Source organism: Geotrypetes seraphini, chromosome 2, assembly GCF_902459505.1.
Source record: "Geotrypetes seraphini chromosome 2, aGeoSer1.1, whole genome shotgun sequence".
NCBI lineage: Eukaryota > Metazoa > Chordata > Amphibia > Gymnophiona > Dermophiidae > Geotrypetes > Geotrypetes seraphini.
In genome coordinates, this window is record NC_047085.1 from 138,685,343 (window position 1) to 138,708,351 (window position 23,009).

Sequence of the window (23,009 nt, forward strand, 5' to 3'; positions counted from 1 at the left end):
AGGAAAGGTAAAAAGCAAAATCTAAATATACTTTAGATGACTAAAATCTAAATATACTTAATCTATTCATACAGATAAATTCATTAAAAAAACAAAACAACCTCTAGCACTTCTAGCAGTATTACATATCTATGAATAATCTTCCGGTCTTTACGCCAAGCCTCGGGCTGGAAACCAAAAGTTCAAATAAATGTGCTTTAAAAATTTCTCTAAATTTTTTTTGTAAGTTCCTTATTCCATAATGCTAGGACTTGACTTAATACTTAAATATTGCCTAAATTTGGGCTCCTTTTTCTAATTGGTAGTAGAGGTTTCTACCACAGGCCGGCAATGTAAATGCTTCCTAGGAATTCACAGTGCTACCTTAAATCCCACAATACAGTAGCAGAACTCAGTTGTGACAACTAAGCCCCAGACATTCTCAGATTTTTTATTTCCTTTCTGGGCTAACATACTGTTTTACTGTTCCTTGTACAATTTTCTTTTTTTTTTGGGGGGGGACAGTTTCTCCAAATTTCTTCCTGTTACAAATACCTGTTGCATAGAATTGTCTCCCTGTAGAGGTGGTGGAGACAAAGACTATGCCTGAATTTAAGAAAGTGTGGGACAGGCACATGAGATCTCTTAGGGAGAGGAGGACATAATGGATTCTGTGGATGGGCAGACTGGATGGGCCATTTTGGCCTTTATCTGCCATCATGTTTCTGTCTTTCTTAGTACATCTCCCAGACTACCTCTCTTCCAATATAAGCTCATTTTCCACTCAAAGACTATCTTCCAGGATTCTCTTGAGCTCTTATGCACTCCAGCATTCATGCTAGTGACAGACTGTTGTATAGTTGGGGGTAAACTGCTTTTCAGCTGGACATTTCACTTTTACCTTTTCCTTTAGCGACAGTTGAATAATAAGGCTTCTGCTTGTCTCTTATTTTCAAAAGAGGCTATGCATCCAGAATTATTTTATAACGGGACACCTATGTGAAATCCAAATAGGTGCCTATGTGCTTTTATATAAGGTTACAGAACCATCTCCAACTGTGTGCAAACACCCAATCACAAATTGTACACCTGTTCCTGAAAAAGGTGTACATAGATGAATGTATTCTATACGTGTACCCACATATTTTATAAAATCTACATGTACATTGCAACTACACTTGCCCAAGCTACACTGCAGGGAAACCTATGCACAGATTGCATAAGTAAGCACACTGCTTCTAATTTTTGTGCACACGTGCAGCCATGCATTTTTTTTATAAAGACCATTTACTGTGTGTTGTATGTAAAATGGAATTTACATGTGGAAAAGATTTTATGAAATGACCTCACCCCCCCACCCTTGGGATAATTCTAGAACTGCCAACCTATATGTTAATGGTCAGAGGGTTCCTTTGTGACTTAGCCACCTAGTTTCCTTTATAGAATACCTATTTTCCTTTCCTTTATTGAACACTTGCGTAACAGGTGATGTGATTATGCCAGTCATAGATCTGATGTAGGTGTTTATGCTAAGTGCCAGAGATACACTATAGCTTATCTGTAAGTTACATGTTTAACTATAAATTCTTTTCATACTTGCCCAGACTCAGCCAATATATGCACCTACTTATTAAAATATATGCATATATTTATAGAATAGTGCATAGGTGGTTTTTTTGGGATTTATGTTCATATGTGTGCTTATGCCATTAATACACGTAAATCAACATGTAAATAGAAATGTTGGGGATAAGTCTCTAAAACAGTGTCTTTCAAACTAATTTTTAGCTCCGGCACACTAAACGGAGCAAATATTTTTCATGGCACATTAGAATTGAAATTATAAAATTGCAAAACCAGTAAAAAATTAAATTTGAGTGTTATTTATTTAAAGTTCTTTAATCTATGTATGGGTAATTGTAGCGGTGAAACTAAAGTAGATTGATTAGCATGGCTAATCCATGTGATGGATGTGCTTGTTTTTGAGTGCAAATAAACTCGAACGTGGCTCCATAGTTGACAAGCAAACACGCATTGCATTATCCACCATCAGCAGTTGTTCTCTTTTTTTTTTTTTTTTTTTCCAATTTAATTTCTGTTAGACCTGAAAATCCAAGTTCGCAAAGATAAGAAGATCCAAATGGTAACAGTCTTAACTGCATAAATATAAAAATAAAATAACTTGCTGTTAGTTTTCAAGGATGCTTGTCTTACGCACACAGACACTTGTAACATTGACAGACTCTTGCATACAAAACATACATGTCATCTATTCTAGTGTACTGTATACTTATGAAAGGAATTCTTAAAAATAAAGTAAAATTCTGGAATTTCTCATGGCACACCTGGAATCTCTTTGGGGCACACCACTGTTCTGTGGCACACAGTTTTAGACACATTGCTCTAAAACAGTCACATGGGCCGCTCCGAAGCCCATAGAGATTTAAAGGGCTTCGGGGCTGTTGTCGCGCGGGAGTCGCTAGTGTGGCTTTGTAAAACAGGCCCTATGTGTAACATAAGAGTTGTCTGAAGCCTGTCCTGGAGGAGTCTAAAATTTTCTTAATAAAATCTTTATAAAGTGCATTTTAATTTGCTTGAAAGAACCCATATAAATATAAATCTTCTTTTTCTAGGAACTGGTAGTATTGCTCTTGCAGTATGGTGCTGATACAGCAGTTATTAATGGTGGTGGGCAGACTGCAAAAGATGTGACCCAGAACAAAGAAATCAGGAACATGCTGGAAGGTAGATTTTTTTTTTTCCTGTACCTTTAACAAATTGTTTAGACTGTGTTACGAGTAAGTCATGTGATTGTGGGTTTAAAAAAAATTGTATTAACTTCCCATTTATGAAGCCACGTTAGCGTTTTTTATCATAGGCCACGGGGGTAAAAGTTCTGATGCTCATAGGAATTCTATGAGTGTCAGAGCTTTTACTGCTGCAGCTGGTGATTAAAAAAAAAAATGCTAACGCAGCTTCATTAAATTGTTTGTTTTGGGGGGGCGGTAAATCAGCAGAACCTCCTTTTTTAATGGGCTTTGAAAAATAATTTATTCTTTATTATTGCTTAAGCACAGCAGTAGTATAAATTAATACTTCAGTTTGGTCCAAACATGACATTTTAATCCTGACCCCCCTCCTCCCCACAAACATAAATTGTATACATTTGTGTTTTAAGGGGTGATTTTATAAAATAGGTGTTAATGTTTATGCACACATTTGCAAATGTTCAGAATAATGACATGTAACCACCAAAATTCCACCTACATACTCTTCTGTAAATAATTTATTAATGAATATCTATAAGAGGGATGTGTGTGTGTATACCATATTTTTTTGCTCCATAAGATGCACTTTTTCTGCCCCAAAAAGTAGGTATGCCTTATGGAGGGAATACAATTTTTTAAACACCTCCCCCCGCCCCCCAGTATCTTTTTTTTTTTTTTAAATGCTGATGGTTGAGCGCAGTCTTGCCAGGAGCTTTCCACGCTCCTGCTGGATGGCTGCCTCCTTTGTTGCTGCAGAGCGGTGAATAAGGCAGGAGCATGAGATTTTTACTTCCTGCCTGGTCCCGCGCTGCTCTGTGAATGACTGCCGTCACGGCAGCCATTCATGGTGCAGCACAAGACCAGGCAGGAAGCGAAAAGCTTGCACTCCTGCCTTATTTGCTGCTCTATAGCAACAAAGGAGACAGCCTTCCAGCAGGAGTGTGTAAAGCTCCTGGCGAGACCATGCTGGACTTCCAGCATTTTATAAAAAGGTATGGGGGACTGCAGGCTGCCTACCACCAGACCCACCCACGTGTAGAGGAGGAAAAACAAAGGAAAAAAATTCTGAACCAAATTTTTTTTTCTTGTTTTTTTTCCTCCTCTACACGTAGGTATGTCTTATTGACCAAAAAATATAGTGTTTGGAGGGTGCTCAAATTTACATGTGCAACTTAATATCTATCTGCAGCACTTCACTAATAATTTCACTTGCCATAGACTTTGTATAAAAACAATAAGAATAGCCTTACTAAGTCAGATCAAGCCCAGTATCCCATTCTCACGGTGGCCAATTTGGTCACTAATACCTGGCCAAAACCCAAGGAGTAGCAATATTCCATGCTACCGATTTCAGGGAAAGCGGTGGCTTCCCCCATGTCTTTCTCAATAACAGACTATGGACTTTTCATCCAGGAACTTGTCCAAATCTTTCTTAAAACTGCTATCTGCTCTTGTGCCATAATGTTAAGCACACATATACCTAGTTAGGCGAGTGTTCTGTAAAAGAATGCAAGACTCCTACCAGGCACATTGTTATAGATTTTTCACTTTGACTACATTAAATATTTCACTTCTGTATCTTGAGGTAAATATCACGACAATAATAAAATAGCACCGAATAGCTTGCTAGAAGGAGTCAAATGCTCTATTCTTAAAATGTGCATCTATATCCTCCACATCTTTATAAGTAGGCGGATCACTCCCAATTCCAGCTAGTCAAGATATTTTTATTGACAGCTAGGCTTGCTTTCTTGACAAGATAATCCATAGAACTTCCCAACAGGGAGCCCATCATGCAAATCTGAAAGACAGACTTCCACACTGATTCAAGATGTACCATAACCATTCCAGAAAAGAACTGAAATACTTAATCTTAGAGGTACCTTAGGTGTATCAAGTAGTATCAGGGAGGTAAGTACCCTCTAGTTGAGACTTTGCTCTGGAGCATGCTCAGTCATACCTGCTTCATGTACCGAGAGTACCGTATATACTTAAATATAAACTGAGGTAACCTTTCCCCAGCCCCACAAAAGGAGGATAAAAGATTGACTTGAATATAAACCTAAGGTTTGTATTCAAGTACCGGTACCAGGGCAGAAGTAACCCTCCTCCCTTCCCTGGTGTCCAGTGTGCCAGCTCTGCAGCCAGCTAGTCACCCCACCCCCACCCCCCTCCTGGATCCATCACATGCCTCCAGTACTGCCATGGTGGTCTTGTGGTGCAGCCAGATAGCCAGTCCACCCACTCCCCCCTTCTGAACCCACTGCGTGCCTCCAGTACTGCCCTGGTTGTCCAGTGGTGCAGTCAGACACACAGATAGTCAGCCACCCCTTCCTGGACCCACCATAGGCCTCCAGTAATGCCCTGGTGGTTCAGTGGTGCAGGGAGCCAGAGCTGTTGTCAATCCCTCTCTCCTTTCCTCATGGTGACTTTGTGGAACTAGATAACCAGCCCCCCCCTCCCAGTGCCCCTGCAGGCCTACCTTAGGTCCCCAGTAGTCCAGTGATGAGGCAAGGCAGGAGTGATCCTTCTACGCTCCTGCCAAGCAGTCTGTGTAGTAAAAATATAACTGCTGTAAGTTCCCGCAGCAGCCTTCACAGGATGGGTTCTAAGAAGAAAGACAATGCTTTAAAGCTGCTGGATATCCGCAGAGTTCTCTTGCATTACCTGGAAGTGACTAATGAGTTTCATCTATCGGATCATCTCTTTGTCCTAACCAAAGAGTCAACCTGAGGCATACCAGCCTCCAAGGCCACCATTTCCTGATGGTTCAGACAGTGATCTCCTCTACCTACATTGTCAGTGGCAAACAACCGCCAGTGTCATTAAAAGCACATTTGAGCTGCAGAGTAGCCTTCTCTTGAGGTTGATGCCTCCAAAGGAGAGATGTACACAATTTTCACTGAAGTCTATAAGGTGAATGTGGCAGTGCAAGAGGATTCCACTCAGATTCTTAGTACAGAGAGCAGGCTTATCTCTCCCATCTGGGACTTCAAGGACTGCTTAGGTATGTCCCCAAGGTTCAACATACCATTCCTATTGTACTGGAAAAATAAATTAGGTTCTTACCTTGAAGATATCTTTTCCAGTAGATAGGAAAGGTATGCTGAACCCCTCCCTACTCCCACCCGATAATTTCTGATGGCATCTGTTTCTGCCTTATGCTTCGTGGTCCTCACCATAGTTAAGACTATGAGTTCAGAATCAGTTTGTATATATAATCTAAAGAGATAATTGAGCTCCACTAATATTCAAGCTGTTGCTTTTATTTGATGTGTTTTACTGTTCAGTGGAAATATTCATTCATTTATACATTAGTTTCATTATTGACTATTAATAATGTTATATGAGCAGATCAGGATCTTGGTTTCAGGGCGTTTCCTGTGTCCCCCCTCCTGTTTTTTACTTCAGAGCTCTTGCATGCTTTGGAACGAACTGAAGGGAGCAGCAGTATCCTTATAAGAATGGGCAGAGTACCCTAAGATTCAAAAGATATTATCAAGGTAAGAACCTAATATCTTTTTAAGATGGTTTGGGGGAATCCACTGCTTTTTCCTAGGATATAAAGCATAAAATCTGTTTTATTCCTTGGGATCTTGCCAGATACTTGTAACTGGGTTGGCTACTGTTGGAAATAGGATACTGGGCTTGGTGGACCTTTAGTCTGTCTCAGTATAGCAATTATGTTCTTATTTATTTTGGGAATTACTAAATCAACATGGGTATTGAACTGGTGGATAAGGGTTTAAGAATTAAGAGCAGCCTCAGAGAGGTGGCAGTTTAATCCGGATTTGAATAGGGCTAGGGATAGAGCATGCCACTGTAGCTCAAGAAGTCTGTTTCAAGGTATATGGTGCAGCAAGATGGAATGAACAAAATCTGGTGGTGGAGGAGAAGGGTACAGGCCAGATTAACTTACCTAATGAATGGAGTTCTCGGTGAGAGTTGTTTGGAGGGGGTCATTGTTTCCCTCGAAGCAGTTTGGAGATGCATGGGAGTCCTCCACTAGTGTTCCTGAAGGTGGGGGAAGTTGCAGTGATAGCTGCCTATGTTAAACCAATTCTTCCTTTCAGATTTGTAACTGTACTGCAACAAATACAAAGAGCAAAAATGAAAACATACCAAAGGACATATTTTAAGCAATTTGGTATAAAAATATTTCTTGCAATAAAATGACTAGGCTGAAAAATTATATACATTAACTGAATTCTTAGTTAAATTTTAAGTTTGAAGCTCTGATATAGAACCTAGAAGGCACAATTGTTATATCTTTCATAAACGGAAATAGCTAGGCAAAACTCACATACTGCATGGCTACCTGGATTCTAAAATAATTGCACTGTATACAAGTACTAATTTTGAACAATGGACATTTGTTTCTAAATGTGTATTAACCTTTCCATTAGTAATGGAAGTATGATTGATATATGTTTATATATTTTTTTTCTTACAGCCGCAGAAAGAACTCGAGAGAGAAAGTTTGAAGAGATACTTTTAGGAGCAGCAAGAGAAGGGGAAATAAGTAAACTTACAGAAATGGTGAGTATTCATGGCAATTGTCTTGATGTGCAAATCAATATTTTGTTAGCATGGCTTTGAATTTTTTCCCTTGTTAAAGGTTTGGGAAACTGGGTAAAATGAATCAGGAGTAGAATTAAATAAGGCTGAGGAAGTGGAAGTAGTGGGACCGTTGGGAAACAGCGATCATAATATGATCAAGTTCAAGATGGAAGTAGGAATGCTGAAAGGAAAGAGAACCATAGCGACAACTTTTAACTTCAGGAAGGGTAACTACGAAGCAATGAGGGGAATGGTAAAGAAGAAACTTAGGAACACTTCCCAAAAATGGCAGACGGTAGAACATGCCTGGTCCTTTTTCAAGGACACGGTGAGCGAGGCGCAAAATCTATATATCCCCAAATTCAGAAAAGGGTGCAACAAGAGTCGAATAAAAGACCCGGCGTGGATAACTAAAATAGTGAAGGAAGTGATAAGCAATAAGAAAAATTCATTCAGAAAATGGAAAAGGGACAAAACTGAGGTAAACTGGAGAGAGCACAGGAAGTATCAAAAAGAATGTCACCGTGTGGTACGACAAGCCAAAAGAGAGTATGAAGAGAGACTAGCCAGGGAAGCATGAAATTTCAAACCGTTCTTTAGATATGTTAAAGGGAAACAGCCGGCTAGGGAGGAGGTGGGACCACTGGATGATGGAGACAGGAAGGGAGCGGTGAAGGAAGAGAAAGAGGTCGCAGAAAGACTTAACATGTTCTTTTCATCTGTATTCACAAACGAAGACACAACCAACATACCGGAACCTGAGCAATTCTTCAATGGAAATCAAGCACAAAAGTTAACTTCCATAGAAGTGAGCCTTGATGATGTGCGCAGACAGATAGAAAAACTAAAAACTGACAAATCCCCGGGTCCGGATGGAATCCATCCAAGGGTGCTGAAGGAACTAAAAGAGGAAATAGCGGAACTACTACAGCAAATTTGCAACCTGTCTCTGAAAACAGGTGTGATTCCGGAGGATTGGAAGATAGCCAACGTTACGCCCATCTTTAAAAAGGGATCAAGAGGAGACCCGGGAAACTACAGACCGGTGAGTCTGACCTCTGTTCCGGGGAAAATGGCGGAAGCACTAATAAAAGAAAAAATTGATGAACATTTTGAAAAACACGAACTTCTGATAACCAGCCAACATGGTTTCTGCAGGGGGAGATCGTGTCTGACCAACTTATTGCACTTCTTCGAGGGAATTAACAAACAGATGGACAAAGGAGACCCCATAGACATCATATACCTAGATTTCCAGAAAGCCTTTGACAAGGTGCCTCATGAACGTCTACTCCGGAAACTGAAGAACTATGGGGTGGACGGAGCCGTGCATAGATGGATCAGAAACTGGTTAGCGGATAGGAAACAGAGGGTAGGGGTGAAGGGACACTACTCAGACTGGAGGAAAGTCACGAGTGGTGTCCCGCAGGGCTCAGTGCTCGGGCCACTGCTATTTAATATATTCATAAATGATCTAGAAACAGGAACAAAGAGTGAGATAATAAAATTTGCGGACGACACCAAACTATTTAGTGGAGCTCGGACAAAGGAAGACTGTGAAAAATTGCAAAGGGACTTGGACAAATTGGGAGAATGGGCAGAGAGATGGCAGATGAAGTTCAATGTTGAGAAATGTAAAGTATTGCATGTGGGAATCAGAAACCCGAGGCACAGCTATACGATGGGAGGGATGTTATTGAATGAGAGTACCCAAGAAAGGGACTTGGGGGTAATGGTGGACATGACAATGAAGCCGACGGCACAGTGCGCAGCGGCCGCCAAGAGAGCGAATAAAATGCTGGGGATAATCAAGAAGGGTATTACAACAAGAACGAAAGAAGTTATCCTGCCGCTGTACCGGGCAATGGTGCGTCCACATCTTGAGTACTGCGTCCAGTATTGGTCACCATACCTTAAGAAGGATATGGTGTTACTCGAGAGAGTTCAGAGGAGAGCGACACGACTGATAAAGGGGATGGAAAACCTTTCATACGCTGAGAGATTGGAGAAACTGGGTCTCTTTTCCCTGGAGAAGAGAAGACTTAGAGGGGATATGATAGAGACTTACAAGATCATGAAGGGCATAGAAAGAGTAGAGAGGGACAGATTCTTCAAACTTTCAGAACATAAAAAAACAAGAGGGCATTCGGAAAAGTTGAAAGGGGACAGATTCAAAACAAATGCTAGGAAGTTCTTCTTTACCCAACGTGTGGTGGACACCTGGAATGCACTTCCAGAGGACGTTATAGGGCAGCGAACGGTACTGGGGTTTAAGAAAGGATTGGACAATTTCCTGCTGGAAAAGGGGATAGAGGGGTATAGATAAAAGATTACTGCACAGGTCCTGGACCTGATGGGCCGCCGCGTGAGCGGACTGCTGGGCGCGATGGACCTTAGGTCTGACCCAGCGGAGGCATTTCTTATGTTCTTATGTTCTGAATTAAAAACATCCAAACAAACACAATCAAATTAAAACAAAATCATTCAACCCAAGTGAAGGGATACAAAAGTGGGAAAATTCAACTGAATGAAAAAGCAATAAGAAAATCATAAACTGTTAAAACATAATCTCTAATCTCTAAATCAAAAGACCACATTAAAACCCATAATGTCTGAACTGATTTTACACATTTGTGTTTGATATTATTGGATTACTGATTCTTGAGGCTGAAATGGGTTTGATAAACAGCTGCTGCACCTCTCTTTGTAGTCTATTCCAGGGTTTCTCAAATCAGTCCTGGAGTATTCCCCCTTGCCGGTCAGGTTTTCAAGTTATCCACAATGCCTATTCATGAAAGAAATTTGCAGATAATGGAGGCAGTGTATTCAAATCAATCTGTGAATATTCTGAAGACCTAACTGGCAAGGGTGTACTCCAGGACTGAGTTGACAAACGCTGGTCTATTCTACTCTCAAAAGAGCCAAAAGCTCATTCTCACTCTTTGATGCCTCCTGGGGAAGATGCTCAGATTTTGGATTTTTTGTGAGAACTTTTTCCAGAATGCTATGCTGATCCTTCCACATATATTCTTACCACCTCTTCATGAGCCGTTGTAATTTCTAGCTGTGCTTTTAACACATTTTTTATGGCAAGAAGCTCTTCTGTAATTGCAGTTAGAGCCAAAGGAGTGTCTTGCTTGCTGCAGCTTTCTCTGGCACCAGGGGATCCACCTTGTGTCTCTTGAGGCCAGATGCAAATGCCAGGCTTCCCTTTCCAGGCTTGCCAGCAGTCATAATACAGTAGAATGTAGCTGAGCAGCAGCGAAGGTATAGATGGCTTAAGGGCCAAAACATTTGGTGTCAGATGAGTCACTGCAAAGTAGAGGCTAAGCGGACTTCTTGGATGCCTCCCAGGTCACCTGGGTCACAGAACTGTTTCTATTTCAGCTCTAGTTAAGTACAAAGAAAGCAAGGGAGCAATTCAAGACAGAAACAGGGGGACAGAAATTACAAGTAAGAGATGGTGAAAGTTAGGAATTATTTCAGAAGTCATAGTTAAAGTTACAGTTGTCCTTATTCTTTGGCTATAGGGCTATATTTATCAGTAGTTCAGCTGTATTAGAAACAAAAAATGGGTTAAGGTAAAAAATTTTTTTAAAAATTATGCATTTTATGTTCAAATTATTTTTATTGAGCCAAAAACCAAATCAGTACTGCAGACACTGAAAATCATTCATGACTCAAAATTTTCAATATACAAATTACTATACAAACAGAAAATCTCAAAGCACCCCCCTCCAACCCTCTCCAGAGTTCCAGGACCAGATAACTAAACTGAAAAACTGAGATACAAAATTAGCACAACAATTAAAACTAACACTAAAAATGAGGGAAATTATGCATTTTATATGATAATGCAGGACAGACTTCCCTTCTAGATTTGAAGGGGGGGGGGTGCAGAGAGGGCCAGATGAGGACATGGTGGAATGATGGACATGAGAAGTAATATCAAATGGACAGGAGACTCGGGGAAAGAACAGAATATGGATGGGACTTGGTGATTTACTGAAACAGTGTTGGGAACCAGTGCAGGGAATTATGGATAGAGGAGATGGCATGAGAATTAAGTGTATAATGAGTACTTGACAACTGGTAGGTATGTGTGTGTGGGGGGAGGAGGTGGTTGTTGTTGTTCTGGGAGAATGAGTGATGATGTGAAATGAGGGGTAAGAGAAAGGTGCTGAAACAGTATGAATTACCTAGAAGCCTGGAGAAAGGATAAGAGGCTTTGAAAAGGGATGGGGTACTGGGGATGGATATATGAGGAAGGGGATGGGTCTCCTGAAGAAGTTGAGTGAGGGTAGAAATGGAATTAAAATGATGGTGAAAGAGAGGTAATAGCAGAAGTAGAGGGTAAAAGACAGAAGAATGGCCTGGAGGCAAGGGAAAGGAGAGATGGGGATGGAGCTGGAGCTGATGAGGGCATGAGAGACAGTAGAGGGTGGGTGAAGGCTGAGGGAGTGAGTGCAGAGGATGGAAATGGACTGAGTAGGTGAAAGATGTGGGTGATAGGAGGCTGGGGAAGGAGAGAGACCGGGTTTGGGGGGGGGTTAATAGGAATGCTGGAGAGGGGTTGAGAAGGAAATGGGAAAAGCCAGTAAGTAGATAAGAGAAAAGAGAGACTAAGGACTAGAGAATGAGATAAGTAGAATGAGGGCAAAACTCCTAATAGGTAGATATAAACACAGAGAAAAGGAAAGTGGGAAAAAGCATAGAAAGATTACTGGCAGATGGAGAGAAGAAATGGAAAGGCAAACCTAGAAAAAAAGTTAGGGGGAAGACTGACACAGGGAAAATGAAAGACAGGGACCAGCCTAATTAGAAAAATAATTTTTTAAAAATTTTTATGTTTTGCAGAGCACAGGAGATTTTGATTTTATTTACCCCCCCTTTTACAAAACCGTAGTTGTAACAGCTCTGACGCTGTATACATAAATGACACTGTGTAACCTTATTATTGGGTATTCAAAAGCAGTATGTGGAATCGCTGCAAATTGCACAGAATGCTGTAGCACAAATGATCTCTGGTCAGTCTCAAGATGAACACACAATTCTACATTACAGGCCTTGCATCGGTTACCTATTGATGAGAGAATTTGCTACAAGATGATAATGCTGGTATTTATGGTAACACCTTAATAGGTAAAATTACTCTGGTAATTGCAGTAATTCTACATTTAACATCTGCCTGTATGAGCATTACGGACAGCAACAGCTGTTCTGATGGTCTGATCCTCTGGAATTCACTACCTATGGATTGCAAAGCAAGGCCACTGGAATGCAGCTCATTGTTTGATAATCTGGATCCTGCTGTATGGCGTCTAAAAGACTTTAAAATAAAATTGAAAACTGTATTGTTTCAGCAGGCCTTTTTGGCATCTTGACCAGCACTAGTGATGATAAAGAGTAAAAGTAATGAATCTGGCTCGGAAGTAAGAAGAAGTTAAGGTGAATGTGTTTAGATTTGGTTATTATGAGGTTTTTATTTTTGATCCTGTGTTTATTGTTGTTATGTATTTTTGAATTTGTATGTTGATTTGTGGTCCTCCTAGAATGGTACAGCGAATAATATAATATAAATCTTATACATAAAATTGCTATTACCTATGAACTTAAAGGCTAGAAAATAAGAGGCAAATATTAAAAGGGCTTGTCTGGGTAACTTCAGGAGTAACCTTGTTAAATTTTTTGATGTTGAATTCCCTGTTCCTCACCCCCCACTAACCATAATCAACATTGTCTAGCCATCTTGTTGGATAGACAACATTTTATCTGGTTGAGATAGTGATGTTTGGAGGGTCTTGGATGTGGCTTCTGTTTTTCTGCACAGTACTATCTTGTCTCAAAGTATAAAAATAACTTAACTGGTTATGTACAATAACAGGCATTAACAGGATAAATCTGAATATCCAGCGAATGGTTCTGGATTACTTAACTGGCCTGGTGAATCAGTTCCCAAGAGTTCATATTGGTCTTTGAGCATGGCTATATTTAAGGGATACTTTAATCATAGGGCTTCTTTTACTAAAGTGTTACACTGCGCGCTACGCTTCTAGAACTAACGTCGGCTCAATGCTGGTGTTAAAGTCTAGCGTGTGTGGCAATGTAGCGCGTTAAAGCCCTAGCGCACCTTAGTAAAAGGAGCCCATAGGGTTTCTAAAAAAAAATGTTCTCTCTAAATATTGGTGGTTTTGCAGGAATATTGCAGCCAACTGTGTCTTAAGACGAATATTAATTTTTTAGCCAATTCAATTCTGTATATGTTGAATGCAGCTCAAGAAAACCAAACCGCCTGACATTAACTGTACCGATCAGATGGGGAATACACCATTACACTGTGCAGCATATCGAGACCAGAAGCAGTGTGCATTAAAGCTTTTAAAAAGTGGAGCAAACACTAATATGAAGAATAAGAATAGTAAGTCAACAGGCTGAATCCTTTATGTAAAGCACTTTTGGACGTTTGAGACAGTAAATTGTAACAAGATAAGAAATGCCATACTGAGATAGACCATCAGTTCACATATCCTATTTCCTACCGTGGCAATCCAGATCACAAGTATTTGGCAGAAACCCAGAGAGTAGAGAGACAGTGGGTTTCTTTAAGCCCACCTTAACCCTTTCAGGACCATAAGGATCGTAGGCCAATTTTTGTGGTTTTGACGACATTTTTATGGTAAAAAGGGCTTGCAGATGCCAAAAAATTGATTTTTTTGTGAAATATCATTATTTTTATTTAAAAAAATCACACTTCTGGCTTATGGACAGTGTGGCAAGTGAATCTTCTCGTCAATCTGGCAACGACGCTAAAGAATGAATGTCGGAACCAGTTTGTTTACATAAAGGCAGTATCATATGGAATCCGTACATATCAAATTTAGAACTGTAGACTATCCCAATCAAAATTTATAGGATTTTAAAGTTATGGGACAAATATGTCCCTTGGTCCTGAAAGGGTTAATGGTTAACTTTTCTTCTATGACCTTTCCAAAACCTTTTTTAAATCAACCATACAACTGTGTTTTCACCACCACATATTCTGACAATAATTTCTATTAATTATGCATTTGAGTTTAAAAAAAAAAAAAAAGTTTGAATGTGACAGATTTGGCTGGACAGTTCCTCCCCAGACTTTAGTTGGGGATTATCCCCCCCCCCAACTCATTTTATTTTCAGTTACTTTATGAAAAATAAACATAAGGAACCATTTTTTTTCTGTTAAGACATACTTGTAGCTAGGGAATTACATGTGTACAAATTTCATTGTCTTGCTTGTCCTTGAAGAAAATAGAATTACTTATCTGTAGCACAGTGGTTCCCAACCCTGTCCTGGAGGACCATCGGTCATATTTTCAGGATAGCTCTAATGAATATGCATGGAGCAGATTTACATGCCTGTCACCCCCATGCATATTCATTAGAGCTATCATAAAAACCTGAATGGCTGATGGTCCTCCAGGACAGGGTTGAGAACCACTGCTATAGCAGGTGTCCTTTGAGAACAGTGGAGTAGAAAACCTCACAAACATTCCCGCCTCCCCAAGGAACTGAATTCTAATGAAGGCTGCAATAACGTGGTCCTATGCAATAGTGACAGGTAGGAACTGGCATGTATGTGCATCTTCAGTGCTAGAGAAAAGATGTCAAGATTTCTATTCTATCCTCACAGAATGCATGCTATAAGTAAGTTATTGTTTCTTTGATATTTTTTTTAAATCCCTATAGGCTTTTATTAATTGTTAAACCTGTAACAACCCATGATCGACAACTAATGACACAGATTGCAACATTTACTCATGGTAGATTCATATCAATAAACCAAACAGTATACGCCACCATACTGTATATGCTTGTTAAATAATTTAAATGCTTCCAGTGTTGCAAAGTCAGGTTAAGGGCAACTGAAATCATAATATCATATAGGTGGTGTTCTAGTTTAAGTGACTTCTGAATTAAAGGCCTATACAGTAACAGCTCCCAATAGGTAAAATATGTTGTATTTGAGACTGTGAGTAAGAGTTCAAATTGGTTCAATAATATAGCATATGTGAAAATGTACTTCGTACTTGGCACCAGTCTGCAAGCCCAGCATTTATCACTACTCCTGAAATTTATTGCTTTACTTTTAAAACAAGCATACAGTATGTTTTGTGCCAGAAACCCCCTCCCCCAAATGTTTGGTATAACAAACAATAATTTAATATAAGAACTACTATTATATCTTCAAACAGTCAAATCAACAATATATATAGTAGTTGAATCAGCTATGACAAAGACCTCTACAATTAATGGCACTTCAAAAATGTGGAAGAAGAGACCTCAGAAATTATTACACCCATTGAATTCAGCACAATAAATGTTCTTCATTGGGGCTAGGCACAGTCATTGGTCTCTTAAAAAAAAACCCCAACATAAAACAAAAAAACTCCACAATTAATCAGTGTACAGTCTTCAAATATCACTGTACTTATCTTCATAGCTGTCACTGGGACAATAACAGTTCCACCCACTGTTTCAAGAAATTACAAAATACTGGTTTAAAAATAGAAGAACTAAGCCTCTCTTGATTGAAATAATAATTTTAACCAGACCCGACAGTGACCCTGTTTTGCAGTATATGCTGTATCAAGGGCACTGTCAATCCTTTCTTCAACCACACATCACTAACTAGCAAATAAATCAAAAACATCCCCACTTTGACTCACCAACCATTTGGAAAGTGGGTGTTTAAGTCAGCACTCCACCCTTTTTACCAATGCCCCATGCTGAATGCAGCGTGGCAGCATAATGTCATGACATGCAAAAATGACGTGAAAAACAGTCAAGTTGTTGAATGAGTTAGTTTTCTTAGAATATGATTGTTGTGTGTAAAGCAAATCAGTGTGCTGAAAGATGAGTGCTGATAAACCTTCAGGAATTCATTCATATGGAATATTTTTAAGGGTGATGGCAGAACTAGAAGGAAAAGGATGCTGTAATTTCTCATGAATCGGCCTTACAATATATGATTTGAGATAAATGGAGGGGCATTTTCGATAGGATGTCTAAGTCTGAGTTTGGATGTTTTGGGAAAGATGTCCAGAAATCCAGTAGAGAAAATGTCCATTCTGAAAACAGCAAGATGTCTTTTTTTTTTTTTTTTTTTTAATGACCTATCTAGATGTTTTGGTCCTTGGTATGTCTATCTTTTTGGGCTAGCCTTGAATATAAATACGTCCATGTGAAAAATGCACAAAAGCAAGCTTTTGTCTTGGCAGCCTGCATTCTTAGCAAACTGTTCAGACAGCTGAGCATAGCAGAAGGGCACTTCTAAGATGTACTGTAGTGAATTCCACATTAAAATTCCCAGATACAGGTGTCACTATATCTTGTATGATGAACTCTCCAAAACTCACCCAAAACTTACTATACCCACCTGTACACCACAACAATAGCCCTTATGCCTTCAGGTGACATCTTAATGTAGGTACAGTAGGTTTTTGAGGACTCACCATATAAGCAAGATATGGTGACATCTGTACCTGGAACTTTTAAGTTGAAATTCACTATAGTACTTAGAAGAACCCCTCTGGGCTCAACATCTGAAGCTGCTGAGAACTTTTCAGCACCCCCCCGGTAATACAGATTAGAATGTACTGGGTTTGTTTTTTGTTTTTTTTGTTTTTTAAACATATTTGGGTGGTAGGAGGGGATAACTGACCACTGGGTGAGTAAGGAGGGAGTCGTGTCTTAATCCCTCCAGTGGTCATCTGGTCAGTTTGGCACCTTTTTAATATTTAGATGCTTTTAAACGGGTCTAGCTCTAGTCATCTAAAAAAAAGCCCAAGACCTTTTGTTAAAGGTTTATGACTGACAAGCGTCTGAGTCTAAGCCCGCCCAAAACACACCCCCTTAAGATTTGGATGCACTGGGGACAAAACAACCAGAAAGATTTCTAGAAAGTCTGTTTTGAGAATGCTCACTTGGACTTTTTGACTAGTATGACATACAAGTGCTGGATTATGCTGACTTTTGGACGTCTTGTCTCTTTTTTTTTTTTTTTAATAAGTCCCATTGTATATTTTCATGTGTTTTGATTTCTCTCCATTTTGATTGATATTAGCAAAACCTTGTCTTGGGTATTATGGAAAAAAAATTAAGGATTTGGTTACTCTCTTCTTTTTCAAATTTTGCATTTTCAAAGGTCAGAGGATGAGAGGTCCAATCTGAATGAATCCTGGCTTTCTTCCCCTTCAAAAAAAACCAAAATGTATGACTGACCTAAGCTACAGATTTATGGTGCATAATATCTACATATGAACCTATACGATCACCTACCTGGCAATATCTTTTTAATCTCCTGCCATAGTTATAGTATAGTGGAGAGTTCAGTGGAGAAATACGGGATCTAGTAGAAATAGTCTTCTAATGTAGAGGGAGGTTTGATTCTTTGCATCACATAGCATTGGAGAATTTGTTTCTGGCATCTGGTATTTTCTTCCTCCTCCCCATTGTAAAAAAAGGAGGAGGAAGGAGATGAAATACACTAAAGATCTTTTCGGGGTGGGGAAGGAGGTCCTTGGTTGTCAGACATACCTGTTAAGGAAGGCTTCTGACATAAAAATTGCTTGGCAAATATAAGGCTTTTAGTTCTGTCATGATCACTCAAGGTTAGTAATTTAGAGACTCATTAAAAATATTCATCATTTGGTTTTGACTCGTTCCTTTTTCTGTGGCTGTTTAAGGTGAAATATTCAGGTACATTCAGTGGCGTAGCAACGGGGGACAATCCACCCCGGGTGCAGTCTTGATAGGGTCGCCAGCACCCATCCTCCTCTCTGCCCCCCCTGCTCCTTCCCAACCCTCCCCCCCCCCACTACGTGCATTCACCCCTTCACTTGTACCTTTTTAATTTTCCCTGCATGAGCAGCATTATTAACTTGCTGCCTGTGTCGGTGTCGCATCTCTGACATCACTTCCAGACCCCATGCCTAGGAAGTGACGTCGGAGGGATAGCTGACATGAAGCAGGCAGAAAGTTCATGATGTTACTTGCGCCCAGAAAATTGAAAAGGGAAGGGGGGTCAGGAAAGGAGTGGGGGGTTGAGAAGAGGGTGGGGGAGGGTTGCCACCTATGTCTCGGGACACTCTTAATTTATAAGATTATGCTAAATGGAATCTAATTGGAACTTTTGACTGTCTACATTTTAGTATATTTAAATTATTTTGCATTTAAGTTGCAGTTTTTTTGCATTCAGAATGCAGACAAATATTTAACCCTTCTACATAGTATTCAGTTTTCACTCAACAGAAAAAAAGTAAATACCAGGTCAAATATGTCTCTGTTGCATTACATATTGCTTTGAATCTTTCTTAACAGATCAGACGCCACTTGATCTAGCACAAAGTATAGATATGAAGCAGATTCTTCGAGGAAATATCAGTAGGGTAGGTGGAATTTAATAACACTACATAGAGTCTGAGGAGTAAACACTTCAGTTGCCTTTATTGTAATTGCCATTTTTTTTTCTTTATACAGAATATAAATAAATGTTTACAGCGGTTTGAAGGTCCTCTCCGTAAGGTATTTTATTTTTTCCTTTGCTTCTGATTTTAGTGCTAAAATCATTTTCAGTGGTATAATATTCCTGTTGGTGCAAAGGAAGCTGAGTGCCTTTTCAAAGAAAATAGTGTTAAATAGTGCAAAGCTCTTTGGAAAACTTGAAATAAACAATAGTGATTGAGAGTTAAGTTTCATAGAACCAGCAGCCATGATTGTAAGTCAAACCAGCTGAGCAAGTATGCATGGTTTCACTTGCCACATCAGTTCCCTTTCTTCTTAGGAAATCAAGAAGCCAAACCAGATAATTCTCTGGCTCGTGGGATCTCGGAGAGAGAAAGAGAGAATGGTTACTGCGGATGGGCAGACTAGATGGACCATTTGGCCTTTGTCTGCCGTCATGTTTCTATGTCATTTGTGTGGTTCTAAATGCCTTTGCATAGCGATATACCCAAGCTTCCTTTGCTTTTCAGTTGTCTTCCCCTTCCCCAAGGGTCTTGCAGGCTATTGCTTATGGTTATCTCATCACAAAACTATATTTAAAAACATACTGTGTCAGACCAATAGTCTATCTAGCCCAGTATCGTGTTTCCACAGTTGCCAATTCAATTCCCAAGTATCTAACAAAAACCCAAATAGTTGCAGCATTCCATGCCATTGATTCCAGGGCAAGCAGTGGCTTCAACCATGTTTGTCTCGATGGCAGACTATGGACTTTTCCTGCAGGAACTTGTCCAAACCTTTTAAAAACCCATCTAAATGAACCACTATTACCATATCCTCTGGCTTAACTATTCTCTGAATGAAAAAATATTTCTTCCTATTGGTTTCAAAAATATTTCCCTGAAACTTCATCGAGTGCTAGTTTTTGTAATTTTTGATAGTTAAAAAACCCCCAATTCACTTGTATTCATTCTATGCCACTCAGGATTTTGTAGACCTCAATCATATCTTCTCTCAGCTGTATTTTCCAAGCTGAAGAGCCCTAACCTCTTTATGCTTTCCTCATCCGAGAGGAGTTCCATCCCCTTTATCATCTTGGTAACTCTTCTTTGAAGCTTTTCTAATTCTACTATATCTTTTTTGAGAAACTATGGCCAGAATTGAATGTAATACTCAAGGTGAGGTCACACTGAAGTGATACCAAGATTATTATAATGCTTACATAGAAACATAGAAATAGACGGCAGATAAGGGCCACGGCCCATCTAGTCTGCCCACCTTAATGACCCTCCCCTGTCTTTACCATCCCTTTTCTAATAATTCCTAGCATCCTATCTGTTTCTTGGCTGCTGCTGCACATTGGATGGCAGGTTTCAGTGTATTGTCTGATGACACCTAGATCTTTTCCCTTGGATGCTAACCCCTAAAGTGGTCCCTAGCACCATGTAACTATGATTTGGATTATTCTTCCCAATGTACATCATTTTACATTAGTTTTAACAACTTTGAATAGTGTTGTATCATCTGCAGATTTAATCACCTTATTGTATTGTTCCAATTTCCAGATCATTTATAAATGTGTTAAATAGTACCAATCCCAGTACTGATTCCTGCGGGAATCCACTATTCACTTTCCTCCATTGAAAAAATAAAATGGCCATTTGTCTAATAGCCAGTTCCTAATCCACAAGAGAACATTGCCTCCTAGCCCATTACTCTTTAATTTCCTCAGGAGTGTCTCATGAGGAATTTTGTTGAAACATTTCTGAAAGTCTAGACATACTATGTCAATCGACTCACCTTTATCTTCATGTTTATTTACACCTTCAAAGAAATGAAGCAGATTGGTGAGGCAAGACTTCCTTTGGCTGAACCCATGCGGACTCTGACTCATTAAGTTATGTTTGTCTTTGTGTTCCGTAATTTTATAATTTATGATGATTTCCACTATCTTTCCTGCATATCTCAGTAGAACTTGAGGTTAGATTTTTTTGTCTCACACTTCAACTCACTGCTATCAGTTCCTCCAATACTGCCTTTCAGCCATAACACTCTCCCTGAGCATTCAGGGATTACCTCTGTTCTTTTTTACTTTCATTTCCTATCTTGGAAATTACCTCTTCTACTTTTCCTGTTTGAGTCTGTGAACCTAGAACACTGACCTGTATTCACCTTACAGAAGAGATACCAGAGCTCTCAGGTTAATCCCTAGGGGAACACTGCTGGCAACTTCCTAACCCCCAGTCAGCCCGTTCCCTATACAACGACCTAAGCCACTCAGGGCTTCACATAACCTGTTTCTTTTCCATCCTTAGACATCCCACATTCCAGAACCCAACTAGACATTCTATCTGGGTCTTCATAACATCTTGCTCTCCTGTGTTTGCATTTGGCTTCTACTATGAGCTCAGGTTACATTTAACAACCTCAATCAATGATGGCTTTACTGGATTACAGTATTTGCCTTTTGCTCTTATTGAGCACATTTTTTTGTACCAGTTAACTAGTTCACCACTTTCCTTCTCCTTCCATTACTGTATACATACTCATATCACATGATATATCCAAGTTAATTCAGTGGTACTGCACCATTTATTCTTTATTTAGAGGCCCACTCTCCCTCCATCCCTTTCAGTTAAGCTAGGGAGTCCATCTGTGAGAATATGCTGCCTGCTTGTCCTGGAATAAAGCACAGTTACTTACCTGTAACAGGTGTTATCCAGGGACAGCAGGCAGATATTCTCACATCCTACCCACCTCCCCTAGTTGGCATCTTCAGCATAGAACTGACAACCACGTGAGCCAGTGTTGGGCGGGAAGGCACTCGTGCATTCATGGTGCAGGCAATCTTGAAGCTTCGCTAAAAACTTAAAGTGAAAGTAGATGTTAGCACTGTCTGTACTGGGCTCCATGGATGTGTGAGAATCTCTGCCTGCTGTTCCTGGATAACACGGATAACACCTGTTACAGGTAAGTAACTGTGCTTCACTTTCCAAGGAGGAGCTCCTTTTCTGAATACTTTGAGAAAGGAATTGCTTAAAGTGGAAAAGTAATTTTTTAAATGTGCCAAATTTCATAATTCAAACATATGCCTTAGAAATGAATGTAGTGCATTTAATTTTTTTTAAATGCAAGACACATTCAACTCCCAACAAAAATTATTGTTCAGATTCTCATTAAACTTGCAAGGCCTAATAAGCATTTGAAGATTGTTACAGGTTTTTCATGTTCTGTTGTCTAAAAAGTATAATTTAGATTCAAACATTTTTATTGAAAAAATATTTCAATAGAAATACAGCAGGCAAATTGCAATTCAAATACACAATTCAGGCATGAATAACAGTTAGTTGTCTTTTCCCTACTCTTCCGCCCTAATACCTATCCCTCCCATAAAACCCTTTCCCTATGTACTATAAAATCTGAATATTCTGATCTCCAGCCCAAAGTCAAATATCATAACCTCTAGAATGTAAGTAACTGTTAAATGTCCAAGTTTTTCAATAAGGCTGATCAAACCCGCAATGTTAGTGCTTATATAAAAGCTCCAGATTTTAAGGAATTTTTTTTTCTGTTTCTCCATTGTATATACTGAAGTTCTTTCCCCATTCTCAAAAGTTCATGTATCTGGTTACACTATTGAATCAATGTTGGGGTTTATTGTATCCACTATAGTAAGATATACCACTTAACAATTAAATGTGCTTTACACAAAAAAGGAACAGATACATGAACCCCTATTCTACTGGGAGTTGCATCCCATACTCAATTATGCATAGGACTTTATGGACACATTTCAATATGTTGGCATGTGAATCTGAGGGCAATCCCAAATGCTAAACCATACAGCTTAAATTGCATTAAGAGTTTTTCACTGGACTCCCCAACTTAATGCTATATTTTTAGTATGAAAGAACAATTATAGAAATAATCCAAAAATAAGAAATCAAAAATATTGACTGTATAAGGCTACATACCCTTTGTGACCATTTCCATGAAATTGCCATGAAGCCCATAAAAATTAAATTCCGCCTGTGTCCAATCACTGTATTTGAGCATTTCTACAATTACTTTTCCCTTTGAAAGTGCAGAGTATGGCATGTATGCAATTCAGTAAAATAAACTTCTACCTGCTATGTCAATGATACAATTCAAAATGCATTAGAATATGAAAAGTGTTAGTCTACATTCATCATACTACTGGTTGTAATAGATCTGTGACAG

General features: G+C 39.4%; 1 protein-coding gene across 8 annotated transcripts in view; it reads left to right on the plus strand.

Moving 5' to 3' along the window:
* OSBPL1A (oxysterol binding protein like 1A) overlaps positions 1-23,009 on the plus strand; it is a 319,072-nt gene that overhangs the window by 27,398 nt on the left and 268,665 nt on the right. For 7 of the 8 annotated variants that reach the window (XM_033933855.1, XM_033933854.1, XM_033933860.1 and 4 more), the window contains 5 exons: positions 2,613-2,724; positions 7,201-7,286; positions 13,581-13,725; positions 18,666-18,733; positions 18,825-18,869. In XM_033933855.1, coding sequence (XP_033789746.1) covers positions 2,613-2,724; positions 7,201-7,286; positions 13,581-13,725; positions 18,666-18,733; positions 18,825-18,869 — 456 coding nt within the window. Of the gene's footprint in view, positions 1-2,612; positions 2,725-7,200; positions 7,287-13,580; positions 13,726-18,665; positions 18,734-18,824; positions 18,870-23,009 lie in introns of those variants that run through there. The other variant, XM_033933862.1, reaches the window with a different exon arrangement.